This window comes from Marmota marmota, unplaced genomic scaffold, assembly GCF_001458135.2.
Source record: "Marmota marmota marmota unplaced genomic scaffold, marMar, whole genome shotgun sequence".
In the NCBI taxonomy this organism is placed as follows: Eukaryota; Metazoa; Chordata; class Mammalia; order Rodentia; family Sciuridae; genus Marmota; species Marmota marmota.
Genome location: NW_025999942.1, coordinates 6,898,551 through 6,917,013, shown reverse-complemented (window position 1 = coordinate 6,917,013; position 18,463 = coordinate 6,898,551). Strand labels below are relative to the sequence as shown.

Here is an 18,463-nt window from a genome sequence, read left to right as displayed (position 1 = left end):
TTTAAAAAAAAAAAAAAAAAAAAAAAAAAAAAAGACATGGACTGACAGATTGGATTAAAAATAAGACCCAACTAACTGTTCTCAAGAGACATGCCATTCATAGACCTCCACAGTCTGAAAGCAAAAAGATGAAAAATGATATTTCATGCAGATGGAGCCTGAAAGAAGCAGGAGTAGCTACCCTTATATCTGACAAAGCACACTTCATGCCAAAATTAATCAGAAAAGGCAAGGTCATTTCATACTGGTAAAGAGAGCAATTCAATGAGAAGATATAATGATAGTAAATATTTTTGCCCCAAACTTTAGTGCACCTAATTACTCAAAAGAAACACTACTCAATACAAAGGTTCAAGTAGACCCTCAAAACAGTAATACTGGGTGATTGCAACACTCAGTTCTCTCACCAATAGAGAGGTGACCCAGACATAAAATTAAAGACACTTCAGATCTAAAAAGTACTCTAAATCAAATGGACCTAACAGACCTCTATAGAATATTTCATCCAAAACATCTGAATTCAGTTGCTTCTAAGCTACTCATGGGACTTTCTCCAAAATAGAACATATTTAAGTCACCAAATAAGTGTTAGCAAATACATATATTTGCTAAAATTTATATATGTACTTGCATATCAGATTATAATGGAATGAAACTAGAAATCAACAGCAACAAAACTACAGAAACACATGTAGATTGAACATACACTTTTGAATGATGAATCATAGAATAAATCAGGAGAGAAATTTTAAAATTCTTAAGCGTCAAATGAGAATAGAGATATAACGCACCAGAAACTGAGACACTATGAAGATGGTTCTAAGGAAGAAAATCGATAGCTTTGAGTACCTACATTTAAAAAAAAAAAAAAGAAAGATTCCAAATAAACTTAATGATTCATCTCTTGTTATGAAATCACATAACAAGAAAAACAAGAACAAACCAACAACAAAATGAATCAGAGGAAGGGAATAATTGAGAGCTGAAATTAATAGAGTTAAAAACACTACAAAGAAACAATGTAACAAAGAGGATTCTTTGAAAAGATAAAAAAGATGGATTAATCCTTAGCCAAACTGACTAAAAGAAAGACCCAAAGTAATAAAATCACAGATGAAAGAGGAGATATCACCACAGGTATCAGTGAACTACAGGGAACTTTTGAAAATTTACATTTCCAAGTTATACATGTCTAGAAACGGATACATTTCTAGACATGTATAACCTACCAAAATTGAACCAAAGAACTTAGAAAAACAGACCAATAGCAAGCAATGAGATTGAAGCAGTCATAATAAATTCTTCCAGCAAAGAAAGCTCAGGACAAAATTATTCTCTACTAAATTCTGCCAAACATTTAAAGGAGAGCTGATACTATTACTTCTCAAATTATTTCTTGAAATAGAAAGGGGGAAGCACTTTAAAATTTATTTGATGAAGACAGTATCACACTGATAGCAAAAGCAGATAAGGATATATAAAGTAAATAAAACTGTACACTAATAATCCTGATGAACATAGGTGTAAAAGTCCTTAATAAAATGTTAGCAAATCACATTTAAAAACATACTAAGAAAGTTGTACATCATGACCAAGTTGTTTTCATTCCAGTGTTGCAAGAATGATTCAACATATGCAAACCAATAAATGTAATTCACCATGTAAGTAGAACTAGGGACAGAAATCACATGATCATCTTAATAGATGCAAAAATCAAAAGAAAATAGTATATACACACAATGTAGTTTTACTTTGCCATGAAGAATGAAATTATGTCATTTGAAGGAAAATGGATGGAACTGGAGACATCATGTTAAATGATATGAGCCAGACTCAGAAATCCAAGGGTCATATGTTTTCTCTCATATGTGAAAGCTAGAGAGAAAAAAAGGCAAGTCTCATGAAAATAGAAGGGAGTTAAAGCATGGAATCATGGGGATGGATGAGGGAAGAGAGAGGAGATACTCAAGAATTAGACTGAGCAAATTATGTAATCTACATGTACAAATATATCACAGTGAATTCTACAATTGTGTATCTTTATAGTGAGTCAATGAAAAAATATTTTAAGGTTCATATACACAGCAGTTCTAATTTAAGATTCATATGATATGGCAATTCTTTTCCTAGGTATATAGCCAAGAGAAATGAAAGCACATTTACACAAAAATCTAAACAAAAATGTTCATAGTAGCATTATTCATAACAGCTTAAACAGTAGAAACAAATATGTCCATCACATAGTTGAGTGGACAAACAAAATGAGTATATCTATGCAATGGTATATTATTTAGTCACAAAAAGGAATGATTCATGTTGCAGCATGAATAGACCTTGAAAATATCATAAGGACACATATGATTTCATTTTTATGAAGTATTCACAGTAAGCAAATCTGTATAAACAGGTAGTAAATTAGTTGCCAGGCCTAGGGGCACAGGAGAAAAAGGAGTGACTGCTAATAGATATGAGGTGGTTTTGGGGTGATAAAAATGTTTTTATTTAGACAGGTACAATTCATAACTTTATGAATATAGTAAAAACTACTGAATAGTACATATTGAAGGGTGAATTTTATGGTATATGAATTATGTCAATAAAAAATTTTTATCAGTGTTTGCTTTCCCAAATTAAAAGGTATTCTTTTAATGAAATTGTAAGAAGTTATTTTTTATAGTTAATGCCAGGACTTTCCAGAGAAATTAAATACCAACACTGACATTATCCTTAAAGCCTTGCTATATATTAATTAAAGTGTAATATGCATTATATGAGACTTACTCAATCTGAATGTGAGTTACCTTTACCAATGGTAAGAGTGCCAAGAATGAAGTGGCTGATAGCAGATATCTGGCACTTATATTCTACAGTTACATTTTGTTGCTGTCACAGTAGTGAAATGACCCGTGTGAAAAGTATTTTAAGGTTTATCTTAGAAATATCAGTTACAAAAACCTTTTAATAGTGGAAAGATTATTATGGAGTCAAACATAAAACTGGCTAGTTTTATGTTTGAGACTTACTAGCAGCTTATTCCTTTTAAAGAAATTACTTGATGTCTATGAGCCTCAGGTTCCTCATATACAAAATACCTTATGGAGCTATAGTGTGGATTAAATGAGATACCATGAATAAAATGGATTATGTTCTTTGATTCCCTGTCCTGCACATACTCTATCTCTCCCAGACTTTACCTCCTATGCCGTACACACACACACACACACACACAAACATACAAACACAAAATTAGGTCTCTTTTTTGTATATTCCCATTGAACCTGGAGATTGCCCTAATGAAACACTTGATGTCTCTATTGAATGTTTATTTGCTTGTCTTCCTCGAGAAACTGTTAGTTGATGTATTCCCATTACCTCATATAGGACTAGCTCAATAAATATTTGAATAAATGAATTTCAATAACATACACCATTATACCGGGTTCATAATAGCTCCCTAAAAAAGATATAATGTATCTTTGTTTTGTTTTTTGTTAGAACACAGTCAACCTGAAGTATTTACAATACAAATTTACAATATGTGGTGGTTTATATGTTAAGTAGAAATGTTTTTATTACGAATTATACCTATGGAATGAAGAGAATGTTCGTTTTCTGTATTGCAGTATACAATTTGTAGTTCTATATTTATCTTCACAGTTTGTACATTTACTGTCTTGTAACATCCAAATAGGTATATTTAAAATTTTGTTTTAACAAGTGTCTCAAAAATTTGTACTTTAATATGCATGTTTATACCATTTTTCTTCATCTGACACTATTTAGACTTAGAGTGAAATAGAAAGCTTAAAAACAATGCTCTAGACTTAAGAAAGCCTATGAAAAGCATAGGAAATAAATCATTTTAAGCAACATAACTGATACTTGCTCTATTTTTGTCCTTAATGCCTTATAAAATAATATTAATAATAGATAATAATTTTTTGTATGAAAGAAATGAAAAGAGTAAAATGAGGAAGTTTATCCTTATGTTCTCTGGACTTACATATACCTATCTAAATTATTTATAAAGCTTTGCTGAATAAATATAAATTATGAACTGCATAATATGAGGGTATAGAAAAAGTAGATGTAAGGTTTATGTTTGTATAAGTCATCAGGAATGCTCATTTTAGAGACTTACAGCCATTCTACTTCTTTCAGGTACAGAGAACTACAACTTAGTACTGAAAGCAAAGTAACAGAATTTCTCCATCAAGCTAAATTAAAGTCTTTTGAAAGTGAGCGTGTTCAACTTCTACAAGAAGAAACTCTAAGAAATCTTACACAGTGTCAGCTGGAATGTGAAAAATATCAGAAAAAATTGGAGGTATTTATATACAGTTTTCTTTCAACATTAGATTGCATGCAAGCTCCCTAGGTACAAAGTTTATATAGAGTTTTATGTTTCCTGGAGGACCTCATTGTCCTTAAAAAAAACAAAAAGTGTGTATGTGTATGTGTATTCGTGTGTGTGCACTTGCGCATGTGCGTGCACACACACACACACACACACACACATATATTTCAGAACAATATACATCAGAAAGTACTGGAAGTATTAGAAAACAGGTTGGGGAAAGATCTTATACACAATAGCAACCCAAAACACAACTACTTTTAATAAGAAAAATGAAATCTATATCTAGAAAACTATAGAGCTTCACTGACATTTGTAAAAAGAAATATTTTCTATAAGGGAATATTCAGTATTAATATATTTTCCAGTTTTCATCAAATAATATTATATATTTATTACTTTTTATTTTTTTTGGTACTGGGGATTGAACTCAGTGGTACTCAACTACTGAGCTACATCCCCAGCCCTATTTTGTATTTTATTTAGAAATAAGGTCTCACTGAGTTGCTTAGTGCCTCACCAGTGCTGAGGCTGGCTTTGAGCTTGCAATACTCCTGTTTCAGCCTCCCAGGCCACTGGGATTACAAGTGTGCACCACCATGCCAGGCACATATAAATAAATAAATAAAAAGAAAGGTATTGTGTCCGACTATTAAAAAATAAATATTAAAAAAAAAAAGATTTTTTTCAAAGGAAATACACTTTACATTTAAAAATACATTCAGAAGAAAGAATAATTAAAACATAAAAGACCTATAAATGATATGAAATAAAAACCCCCAAAATATATTTACATAAGTTTAATAATTTTTATAGTAAGAATCGAATCAGTGAGGGAAGTATAGATTGAATAATAAATGGTGCTGTGGTAATCATTTGAGTATATAGGGAAAACAATTGTATCTGTCCTTCATACCATTACCAAAATAAAAGCCAAATAAATTACTGAGCTGAATGTATATATGGAATTTTAAACTGTTTAAGTAATTATAGATAAAATTTTGCTTTATATCAGTTTGGGAATTAATCTGATATTCTGTTGATTAAAGCAAAGAAATGAATATTAGAAAAATAGAACTCGTAGGTTAAAGAAACTGAATAGCATTATAGGCAAAATGGAAACTGGAAAATACTATTTGTAGTATTATGATAAAGGACCTATTTCATTTTAAAAGATTTCTTATCAAGAGAATATGTTTTCCTATTCTAGGTATATAGGTAAAAAAAAAAAGAAATGCACCTTTTTCAACCTGAACTCATATTGTTAATAAATAGATGAAAATATATGCATTCTCATTGAAAATTCAAGAAATATAAATTTAATTTTTTTTTTACGTTTATGTAGATATATGTGTTATTTTTTAATGTGCTGGCAAGAGTGCCCTTAAGTGGGAAGTCTCACATAATAACAAAATGGAATAGCCCTTCTAGGGGACAATATGGTAATCTGTGTATATGATCTTAGAATATTGAACAGTAATTTCAATTAAGGGAATTTTACCTAAGGAAATAATGAGATGCTTATAAAGATTTGTATTAATGATGTACATCACAATATTATCATATAAAAATTGTAAATAACTTAATAAAAATAAATATTCAACAGTAGATAATGAAACAGTTTTAGTTACCACATTTTGAATTATATATTTTGTTGTGTCTATTCACTATATGATTGTATATAATCATGTTCTTGACTGTTTTAGATTTGAGGAAAAATTAAAACATTGAATGAGAGATGCAATTATGTCATCAGCTTGATCTTGACTGCAGGTTGCATATTTAGTAACAACCATTAATGAACATACAAAAAAAGATTTGAAGGAAAATATACCAAAATATTAAAGTGGTATGGTTATATTTTCTTCATTTTCCTCACTAGTTAGTAAGTTCCATGATGACAGGCTGAATCTTTTTTAAGTGATCAATATATTCCCAGGTCCTAGCCAGAATCTTGGCACATAGTTAATTGGATTGATAGTGTTCAGTACTTTCTAATTGGTTGTCTGTTGGGCAATAGGCACTGTACTAGGCATTGATATACACACAACTTTTAATGAGAAATTAATTTCTCTGCATAAAATGAATAGTTTCAAACGGGGCTTTTTTGTTGTTGTTTGGGGGGGTTGTTTGTTTTTTCTTAGTTGGGGTTGAACCCAGAGACATTCTATCACTGAGCTATATCCCCAACCCTTTTTATTTTTTATTTTAAGCCAGGATCTCACTAAGCTACCCAGGCTGGCCTCAAATTTGTGATCCTCCTGCCTCAACCTCCAGAATAGCTAGGATTACAGCCACCCACACCTAGCCTTGAACAGGACTTTGAATAGAACTTAATCTTTATATTGGAAATGTTCTCTTTCTGTGCTATCCAGTTCAGTAGCTACTGGTCACCTGAGGGCATTCAGCAATTAAAATATGGCTAGTGCTACTGACAACCTAAATTGATTTTTAGCTTAATTAAATCAAATCTAAATTTGCTTATCCACAAATGACTCGTTAACAGTAGAGTACATGCTCTAGAAAATTAACATAATCACTTATGCCCTTACTATTGGACAGCAGTGAGGTTTTGACTACTTTTCTCTTGAATTTTATACTTAAGAAAAATGGAAACTCTTTTCCGCCCTGATAGAATTTCTTATAGCAACATTGGGTAGTAGTTAGACCTGTGAGCTTTCAAGTCAACAGAACTAAGATTTGAATCCAAATTAGTGACTCCTTTTTGAATAAATTACTCATTTTGTTTGAGCCTCAGTTTTTTCATTAGGCAAATAGGTCTAATAGTATTTTGGGCACAAATAAATCATTAGTGTATTCTTAACAAGTATTAGAAGTTCTCAAAATATTCTCCTTTGATGCTATAAAATTTTGGCTTTGGTAATGTTAGGAAATGTTAAGTAAATGAAAGCATCCCTTCTCAAAAGATAAATATTTGTAAAAGGATAATTGGATTTTTTTTTTACTTTTCGGATTTCTCAATCATGTGCTATCTAAACCCAAGCATTTACACTTCCAATTTTCCTTTCTACATATGAAAACTTGTTTTAGTTATGAAAATATATAATTTTAGATGATCAAACAGAAGTTGGAGGCAAAGAAACTGAAAGTTAATTTAAAACCTTTCTCAATTAAAAATTTATCAGATATTAAAGCATTATCCCTAAATATATATATAAGGTATCACATAATAGGATAAATGTCACAATATACAACCATTTGTAAATCTGCAAATATATGTGGTGTGTGTGTGTTACACACATGCATACGTACATATTCAAATATCAAAATAATTCTTTTTTTAAGTATTTATTCTTAAGTTTTAGGTGGACATAATATCTTTATTTTACATTTACGTGGTGCTGAGGATCGAACCCAGTGGCTCGTGCATGCTAAGCGAGCACTCTACCTCTGAGCCACAACCCCAGCCCCCCAAAATAATTCTTTTTAACTATTTTTATTTACCTGTCCTCACAAAACTACTTTTAAAGATCTGAAATGATTTTATTGTTTTTGTAAAACAATTTGGCATTGTGCATTTATAATGATATGTCTTAAATATGTAAAAAGCTTCATGCACAGATATTCATTGTGGTATTATTTATAATAGCAGAGAACAAAAAACTATAAAATCCTATTATTGAAGAATGGTAACATTAAAAATGTTTTTGTGTAATTAACATTTTAAGATCAATTGATATTTTAAGACCACACAGTAACATGTAAAATACACTTTTATAATAATATAAGGTGAAAACAGCCCTTTACACAAGTGTATACATTAGATTTTTTAAAATGTCTGTAGGGTATCTTGAAGAAATGTACCATAAACTTAATAGTAGCTGTAATTGATTAATAAATAGCCCATACCAGGTGAGTTGGGGCATGTCTATAATCCCAGCAGCTCAGGAGGCTGAGGCAGGAGGATCTCAAGTTCAAAGCTGGCTTGAGCAACTTAGGGAGACCCTATCTCAAAATAAAAAATGAAAAGGGTTGGGGATATGGCTTAGTATCTAAGCACTCCTGGGTTCAATTCTCCATGCCAAATAATAATAATAAATAAAATGAGTAGACCATGGGTAGGTTTATGCTTTATTTCTACTTTTTTGTTCATAGAAAAGTTGAATTACTTAGGGGGTTGGGGATTAAAATTATGGCATTTGCAGGTAAATGGGTGGAGTTAGAGAAGATGATGCTAAGTGAAGTTAGCCAATCCCCAAAAAAAACAAATGCCAATTGTTTTCTTTGATATAAGGGGGCTGATTCATAGTGGGATAGGGAAAGGGAGCATGGGAGGAATAGATGAACTCTAGAATAGGGCAGAGGGGTGGGAGGGGAAGAGAGGGGTTATGGGGTTCTAAACGATGGTGGAATGTAATGATCATTATTATCCAAAGTGTAAATACGAAGACACAAAAAATAAATAAATAAATAAATAAAAAGTTGAATTACTTAAGGACTGCAAAATTGACAAGTAACTGAGTCATTGTAATTGGGAGCTCACATCTGATCAGACTGACCTCATACCTCGTAGTTTTGACCACTACATTATTCAAGAAATAATTAAAAGTGTTTATTGCAATAATCCCTGACCGATTACACTTTTGGAAAGTTCGCTGATTAGTAAAACTAAGTTTAACAAGATAAGGGATCTCAGGACTGGGAGTGGCTGGGCACAGCTGGGCATGAAAGTACATGCCTATAATCCCAGCTACTGGAGAGGCTGAGGCAGGAAGATTGAAAGTTGGAGGTCAGCTCAATAATTTAGCAAGACCCTGTCTCAAAATAAAAAACATAAAGGGCTAGGGATGTAGCTCAGTGGTAGAGTGCCCTGGGTTCAATCCCAGTACTGTAGGGTGGGGATGGGGTGGTGGATAAAGGGTCTCAGAAAATAAAACCTTAGTGAAAAATACAAAAATGGTTATTGAATATATGTATGATTGAAAATAACAAGAAAAAGTTATAGATGGTATCCTCTTCTAAAGCAAATCAATGTTCGGCACTTAGAACTTTTTTCATATACCTTCTTCAGGAAACTCCTGCAGTCATAATCTGATTCTCCCACACAATTTCAGATAATCTCACAATTTAGCTATTATTGGGTATTTGTCTTTTGCAAGTTGCATTTTCCATAGTTTAATTTTAATGGTTCCTAGCAAAACATCTTTTCTTTTCCTTTTCACATTGAATCACTGTGTTTAAGAATGTTTCTTGGAGCTGGAGCTAGGTGATAGATGGTAACTATTTATATTTAAAAACACAGAAGCACTGCTCTTTTGGTACTCCTGAAAACAAAAAAGCCTCACAAACCAATACTTTATCACACAAATAATGCTCAGGACATACAGAACTGATGTTTTCCAAACAATTCTCTAAACCAAACCTCCTAAAGGTTGCAACCTAGAATTTGAAAAACACCGTCCACTTAGTCTGTGGATATAGGTAACTAGTAATTTTTATATTCATTTATTTAAAGGTCTTATATGGAGAAGCACAGTTTGGGGGCAATTTCTTTACATTTTCTCCATTTGTTACCCTGAGGTCTTGAAGTGTCAGGGACTATTCATTTACCATTGTGTCACCAGTGCCCAACACAGTACTTCCCCCATGGCAGATGCTTGTTAAGTATTTAAGGAATAAAAGAATGGTTTGATTAAGGCTAATATAGTTCCATTTTTTAAATCTTTTTAACTCTGAAAAGTATTTGTTTCTGAGACAATCTTATTTATAATGAAGTGAAATAATTTCATGAAAGGTAAAAATTATGGATTTATAGAAATTTTACTCAATATTTTTATTGATTTTTAACTTGGGAATGATTTATTTTATTTTTGCTTTAATCATTAATTTATTGGCAAAGGCTCCCAAATACCAGTCTCTTTTTGAAGCAGTTTTTGACACATAATTATATATTATCATTCGGTTAATACATCTATTATGTAAGGGAAGGAATCTCCCACTGTGTGAGCTTGATATTTAATCATTTCCTCAAAGTAATTTACCTATTTTATATCTCCATGTTTAAATTCATATGTTGTTTTTTCTTCTAAAGCATCTTTAATATAATACCCCTCCATAGGTCAAATAATCAAGTTTTGGGGTTTTTTGTTTTGTTTTGTTTTGTTTTGTTTTGGCTTTTCAGAAGCAATAATAAATTTATTCCTAGGAGTCACTCCTCCATGCTAGGAAAAGAAGATTATAGGTCATATTTCTCAATTTATTACTTTTTAAATCTTTTCTTAAAATAATACTTTATGAAATAGCCCATCTTTGACATTTTGATTCTTTATCTCTTTAGATAGTCTATTTGTGTAATTTCTCTTTGTGTGATTTCTTTGGGGGCGGGGGTGGGGGATACAGATGAAAAAGTATCAGCTATACATTAGGAGAATAGTTATTTAACACTATCTTTATTCACCCTGTCTTTAACAGTAGAATTTATCAGTATTATCAGCCACTAGATTATTTATAAATTACACCCCAATGTAATGAAATCCATGAAGGTCCCAAATTGTTCTACTAAGCAATGCTTTTTTTTATAATAAATTACAAAATTTCTAGAAAGCACATTCCTAGCCAGCAAGAAGAAAGAAAAAATAATGCTAAAACAGTGAATTTTTGTTTTTCTGACCCAAAGACACTAAAAATTATCCTAAAAATATTATTCCCATGTTATTCCTTCTCCACCCTCCAAAGGAGTGTATTTGAAAGGTGGAGGACAAAGTTTTATTTGCTTTTGGAAGAAATTTTGTTGAAAATTGAAGGAGATGACATGGAGTGAGTTAAAGGAACATTAAATTGTAGTTTCTGCTCATTAAGAATTGTAAATCTTCTTTATCTTCTGTGTCATCTTTTTCTACATCACAGAAAGCATATAATCATATACAGTCGTTAAGGTGAACTTCATGTCATTAAAGAAAGTAAGTTGTCTTCAGAAGGATTAATTATAGAGAATTCAGGATAATTAAATCATTGGAGTTCTATTTCCATGAGCTATTTAATACAAAGTTCTCATAATTCTATTTCTTATGGTAATAGCAGTATTTTTGCTAAGCACTATAAATTTAGCATCTCATTTAATCTTCCAACAATGTTATGTGGTATAGAGTAACTAATTGCCTACGATCACAGCTTCTAGGTGTTAAAGTGATACTGAAATCCATGTCTTTCTGGCTCCAAACCATACTCTTAAGCATAATCTTCTTTTACCTCTCATGAAACAGTATATTACTCATGCTGTATTAGGGATAGTAACACTCCATGATTTAGTCAGTTCCTAGTATATAAATTTTCTAGATAATGGAAATTTACTTTAAGCATTAAAACAGTGCTTCGTCACTGGAAGCATCTATTTTTTTTAGCTAATTCATTGTTATGATCATAGCGGTTTCTTCAGTGAGTAACCATTGAAGAATGTAGGATTCTTTTGCCCTTATACAAAATTCCAATTCTTTTGCATCTCTCTCTTTTTTTTTTATAGTTTAATTATTTTTTTTTATCTTTTTTTTATTTTTTTTATTATTTTTTTAATTTTTTATTGTTGGTTGTTCAAAACATTACAAATTTCTTGATATATCATATTCTACACTTTGATTCAAGTGGGTTATGAACTCCCACCTTCACCCCATACACAGATTGCAGAATCACATCAGTTACACATCCATTGATTTACATATTGCCATACTAGTGTCTGTTGTGCTCCGCTGCCTTTCCCATCCTCCACCATCCCCCCTCCCCACCTCTCCCCTCCCCTCCCCTCAGCTCTCTCTACCCCCTCCACTGTATAACCCTGAGGGTCTCCTTCCATTTCCATGCAATTACCCTTCTCTCTCCCTTTCCCTCGCGTCTCTTTTTTAAACTTTTTAAAATTCTTTCTTTCTTTACAAAGGCATTTTCTGATACTGCTCCAAGCAGTACTTCACATTTACCTTTTGATTTGTTGCTTTGAATTTATGACTGTTCAGGAAACCCAAGATGTTATTAAAACCATGGAAAGAGTAGATTAAATAAGCTCTGATGGAAAACTGTAGGACTCATTATGAGTATATTATTTTTACACACAGTTTTGTAAGCCTTATTCAAATGCCTGTGATTGCTGATAAATGACCTGCAGGTAAGTTTGATGTTGTTATAGTTTTTAATTCTAAAGAAGCAAATACTAATATTGTGCCTATAACTATTTGTGAGTTTTAAATTTATTTTTATTCAGCTTATATAAGAAAAAATATTTAATAATTTTCAGTTTAAAACAACTGATTTACTTTAGAAACAAATGTATTTTATTTCCTCATAAGGCATCTCAATTGAGCTACTTTCTGTTAATATTTAAATAATTACAGAGAGAAAATATATCTTTGTGTCATGTTTTTGTCTTAACTGTGAACCTATTTCTTAATTCTGTGAACCTTTGTAATTCTTTTCTTCCACTATTAGGTTTTAACTAAAGAATTTTATAGTCTCCAAGCCTCTTCTGAAAAACGTATTACTGAACTTCAAGCACAGAATTCTGAGCACCAGGCAAGGCTAGACATTTATGAGAAATTGGAAAAAGAGCTAGATGAAATAATAATGCAAACAGCAGAAAGTAAGTCTCCCTGCATCTCCCATCCCCCCCTCCCAACACACATATAGTCTTTTTTTCTGGCAACAGGAGGAACCTGACATCATTTCTAGAACTACTTTGGTATATATTTCCTTAAATATAATTGGTGACCATATTTTAAAGAATACTCCATATTTCAAGTATTATTTCATGTTAACTTTGAACAGATGAAATTAAAAATAGGTTAAATGTGATACATTTTAGTCAACAATTAAGTATTTTCATTTATCAAGAAATAAGGATATACAGGAATCAATAAATAGGATTATATCAAACGAAAAAGATTCTTCACTGCAAAGGAAAAAATCAAGAACATGAAGAGAGAACCTACTGAATAGGAGAAAATCTTTGCCCACATGCACCTCAGATAGAGGATTAATCTCTAGGATATATAAAGTACTTAAAAAAATTAACACCAAAAAAGCAAATAACCTGATCAAAAAATGGGCAAAGGAACTAAACTGACACTTCATAGAAGAAGAAATACAAATGGTCAGCAAACATACTTAAAAATGTGAAACATCAGCAATTAGAAAAATGCAAATTAAAACTACACTGAGATTTTACCTTAATGCAATCGGAATGGCAATCATTAAGAATATAAATAACAACAAATATTGGCAAAGATGTGGGGAAAAGGGTACACTCATATATTGCTGATGGGACTGCAAATTGGTGTAACAACTCTAAAAAGCAGTATGGGGATTCCTCAGAAAACTTGGAATGGAACCACCATTTGACCCAGTCATCCCACTCTTCGGCATATATCTGAAGAACTTAAAATCAGCATACTGTAGTGACACAGCCATAGAAATGTTCATAGAAGCTCAATTCACAATAGCTAAGCTATGGAACCAAGCTAGGTGCCCTTCAATAGATGAATTTGCAGCCATTTTAGAGAGATAAGAGTCAGATATGTATCTCAATTCTAGTCTAGTTCTTGTAGAGTTGAACTGGAGATCATCTTGGATCTAGAAGATATCTGATAACTGGTAACAATATTAGCAATGACATTTATCATCTCTTCTATGTATCCTTCTCAACTAATAATTAACTTAATAATTCTATCTCTGAAAGCTGATCCTGATTTACCATGAAAGAACAAAATTAAGGGAAAACAGTTATTAATATTTCTAAAATCTTTACAGTATTACAGAAAGACCAGTCAGCAATTATGTGCACAACATATTGTGATGGTGCAAATAGTCAAGCTTCATTTATGATATGGTACTTGGCTTTATTTTAAATTGGAAATACTCCTGAATTTAGAGTTCTCCTTTTAAACAGTAAAATGATTGCTGTTGATAGATAGTTATAAATGTTTTTATAATCTTTGCCTTAATTCAAGCTAGTAAAACTTCAGTTTTTGTAATCATCAGTGAAATTTTTTTAATCCTAACTTGTAGTAAAATTTATTGAATTGAAATTTTTTCCCACAAGATATTAACCTGTTAGTTGAAAAAAAATTAGGATGTGGTGTGACAGTGGCAGAATTTAGAAATAAATTATTTTCTCTGAACTTTTTGAGTTACTAATTTTAGTCTATCAGTATATGCTTAGAACTACACATTTTATTCCAAGTAGCCTACTTGAGTGTATAACTTTGCTATTGTAAGTTGAAATTAAGTTGTTATTTTGAGAAAATAATGAATATATTTCCTAATTAATCATTTTTTACCAAGAAGAGAATTAATGAATTGATATTATCATTATTTGTCATTTTATAGCATATATTTCACATAAAAAGCCTTTAAATCCTTCAGAATACTACATCTGCGTTGTGCATTATAACAAGAAAACTTAACATGTCATATGAGGTAATCCCTTAATACTTTCTAAAAAGTAAATCAAACAAATCCAAACAAGGGTATACTTTTAGAAATATCCTTCTACTTGCAAATGGGCTGTTTTGAGATTGCACATTAGTCCTTTTTAATGTTGTTGTGCTTCCTAATTCATTATTAACTCTTTTATCTTCACTTCTGTCATGCTTTTTATGGGGGGGAAAATTCTTTCACATCACACACTTCAATATTTTCCAGTTGAAAATGAAGATGAGGCTGAGAGGATTCTTTTTTCCTATGGCTATGGTGCTAATGTTCCCACAACAGCCAAAAGACGACTAAAGCAAAGGTAAAATCAATATATATTTATCTTACTTATCTACTCAAGCTAAATGTAATTACATTGTACATTTTGATAATGTGCTCACTTGAATGACAAAGTAAAGTTACTTTGTTCTTAGTATGCATAAATATTAAATTGCTCACAAAATACAGTAATTGTCATGCATTTCATGTATATTTAAGTGAATTTAATGTTTGGTAGACTAGAGGTGTACATTAGAATTTTCATAGAATTAAATTCAGTGATAAGAATACCATTTTTATTTTATTTTCACATTAATTTCAGATAATACAAATGCAATAATTTTCAGATTAGAACTAATTAGTTATACTTCCCTTTTTTTTTCTCTTTTTGCTTTGTTTGGTTTTTGTTTCCTTTTTTATTCACATGTCTACATTCCTTGACATATACTTTAGAAAGAGTGAGTGATATAGTGGTAGCATATATATTGTGACTAAAACAATAAAAGGCTTCTTGAAGACCAAGAAAATTTTTAGAATATCTACTAGTTATGTGGTGAGATATTGCTTTAAAGTACCCTAACAGGGATTGGGATTGTGGCTCAGTGGTAGAGCCTTTGCCTCAAACATGTGAGACACTGGGTTTGATCGTTGGCACAACATAAAAATAAATAAATGAAATAAAGGTATTGTGTCCATCTACAATTTAAAAATATAATTTTTTTAAAAGTCCACTAACAGAAAATTATACCTTTAATAATCATTTTCTAGTTGGCCTGTCTGATTTTTTCCTAACTCCTCTTTCCCTAAATTCATCCTGTTTTCTAAAAATATCTCATAGCTCACTTTGCTGCCACATCAAATCTGAATGTTTCAGTGAGACTTCTAAAGCCCCTCCATAATGTGGCCCCACCTCATCATTCTTATTTGCCTCTCTACCCAAAATGAGAGTAGATCTCTCTCTCTGCCTGTAAACATCTATTCTCTCTGTACCTTAGGAAAGCATTTCATTTATCTCATTACCTATCATTTCCCATGTAATTGCCCCAGCTAGATGAAAAGTTCTTCAAGGTCAGCAACGACATCTTTTTCTTATTCTCTGTCACTGCCTAGTTCAATGCAGAGTACCTAGTAAGGTACTTGTTTCTTCATCTTTTTCATCTTTGAGGATTCAAAGCTTTTTGTTATCTATTATTTTTATGTAAATTAATTCAAACATTTAGAGACATTACAAAATAACTAAGAAAAACAATCCATTTTACTTCTGATACTTCTGTAGGAACTTTGAATGATAACCCAAAGAATGAAATATCTTTATGGTTATCTAAAGTTGTATAGGATATAGACCACTTTAGAGGAAATAACAAAAGGATACTTAGAACTTGTGTTTTTTACTGGTTAAACTGAATATTTAAAAAATTTACTTCAGGGTTAGGTGAATAATTTGTAACTAGGGTGGTCCGTCCTTCCTTCCTTCCTTCCTTCCTTCCTCCCTCCCTCCCTCCCTCCCTCTCCCCCTCCCTTCCTTCCTTCCTTTTTGACATATTATACACAAATGGAGCATAACTTCTCATTCCTCTGGCTGTACTTGGTACAGTCACTCCAGTAGTGTAATCATGTATATAGGGTAATTATGTCTGTCTCATTCTACTGTCTTCCCATCCCCACAGCCCCATTCCTTTCCTCCCCTCACTCCCCTCTACACAAACCAAAAGAATGATTAATTCTTCCTGGTGAAGATTCAGGTATTTCTAAATTATGTATAATTTGAAATTGGTAGTAGTCCTATCGCTTTCTGATCCCTCCAGTGGCCACTATGAATGAACTAGGATATTTTAATTTTAAATATGAGGGGAGGGGAAGGGAGGGGGGATAGTAGAGGATAGGAAAGGCAGCAGAATACAACAGACACTAGTATGGCAATATGTAAAGCAATGGATGTGTAACTGATGTGATTCTGCAATCCGTATACGGGGTAAAAATGGGAGTTCATAACCCACTTGAATCAAAGTGTGAAATATATATCAAGAACTATGTAATGTTTTGAACAACCAACAATAAAAATTAAAAAAAAATAATAAAAATAAATAAATAAATATGACTCTGTTTTAAAGTCCACTGTTGCCTAGAGAAGAATAGAAGCATAGTTTCATGGGTAAGAGACTTCTCTAATATCAGGAAATCACAGGTAAAATACTGAAAACTGAAGTTTAATAGAAAACTTACATTTTCTTCTCTATTTTAACATCTGAATTCTTCAAAAGAATCTTTGTTACAAGAAAAATAGGATTTTGCTTTTGTAAGCTTGCTTTCCTTAGCCCCAAATACTGAGTTTTCTGAAACTGAAAGCAATTATTGCTGCAACAGCTTACTATTTTTTTTAAGAATTTCCAAAAACAGTAGTTGATTTCTTAATATTAAAAGAATTAAAGAACCACAACTGATTCATATTCCAAATCATCTTAACTGTCCAAATATTTCTAAAGATTTTATCACCGAGCTATCTATGTGCCTTGAACAAGTGCCTAATGGGTGTGCTATTAATATGTCCTGCCAGCTGGTGCCAGGCATTCTTCTCATGGTGAGCCAGAGGGTTATTTTGAGGAAGTGTTTCTCAGGTCATCTAAACTGAGGGAAGGGAAAGTAAGTCAAGATATCTAAAGAGGGAATTTATACATTCCTGTGTTCATTATTAAGTGCCTACTGTATGCGCAAAGTTGACCAGAGGCACAAAAGATCCCACTTTAGAGTCTGATGCATTTCCAAAGTTTGCAAGGCACATATTTGATTTCTTAAGGGATATCTGTAAAGAAGGCTTTGTGCTCTTTAAGTTATTAAAGACTAAAACAAGATAGCCTTTGAATGGATCCATACTTCACATTTAAAGCAATAAACATTGAAGGTGAATTATATTTAGGATGACTCAGATCAGTAATTGAAATCCTTACATAACAAAGTTTTCATCAGATATCAGCCTACACCAAAATATATCAAAATTTCAATGGAACCCACATCCTAACTACTATATAATATTTTTCATCCATACTAAATTTGATTTTAAAATTTTATTTCATTAGACAGAATTAGGTAGTTTAGAGTAACACTTAATAGGAGGGAGGTTTCTGGTTCTAAATATGTTTGTTTTTAAAATTAGGAGAATTGTTGGTGATTCCACCATCCAAAATAACCATTTAGAAATTAAAATAAAAAAAAAAAAAATATATATATATATATACACACACACACACACACACACACACACATACACACTTTCTTACATGTGTAGGATAGTGTGTATTATTTAGTAGTTTAACCTTTTTCTTTTGGGTATTAGGGATTGAACCCAGGGGCAAACTACCACTTATTGATGTCCATAGCCCATTTTTTTTTTTTTTTTTTTTTTTTTTTTTTTTTTTT

At 31.7% G+C, this 18,463-nt stretch overlaps 1 protein-coding gene across 1 annotated transcript in view; it reads left to right on the top strand.

The window, feature by feature from the left end:
• The window catches only part of Pibf1 (progesterone immunomodulatory binding factor 1), a 211,053-nt gene that overhangs the window by 117,599 nt on the left and 74,991 nt on the right, over nt 1–18,463 (top strand). The window contains exons 11-13 of the mRNA XM_048801245.1: nt 4,162–4,327; nt 12,791–12,941; nt 15,002–15,092. Coding sequence (XP_048657202.1) covers nt 4,162–4,327; nt 12,791–12,941; nt 15,002–15,092 — 408 coding nt within the window. The remainder of the gene's footprint in view (nt 1–4,161; nt 4,328–12,790; nt 12,942–15,001; nt 15,093–18,463) is intronic.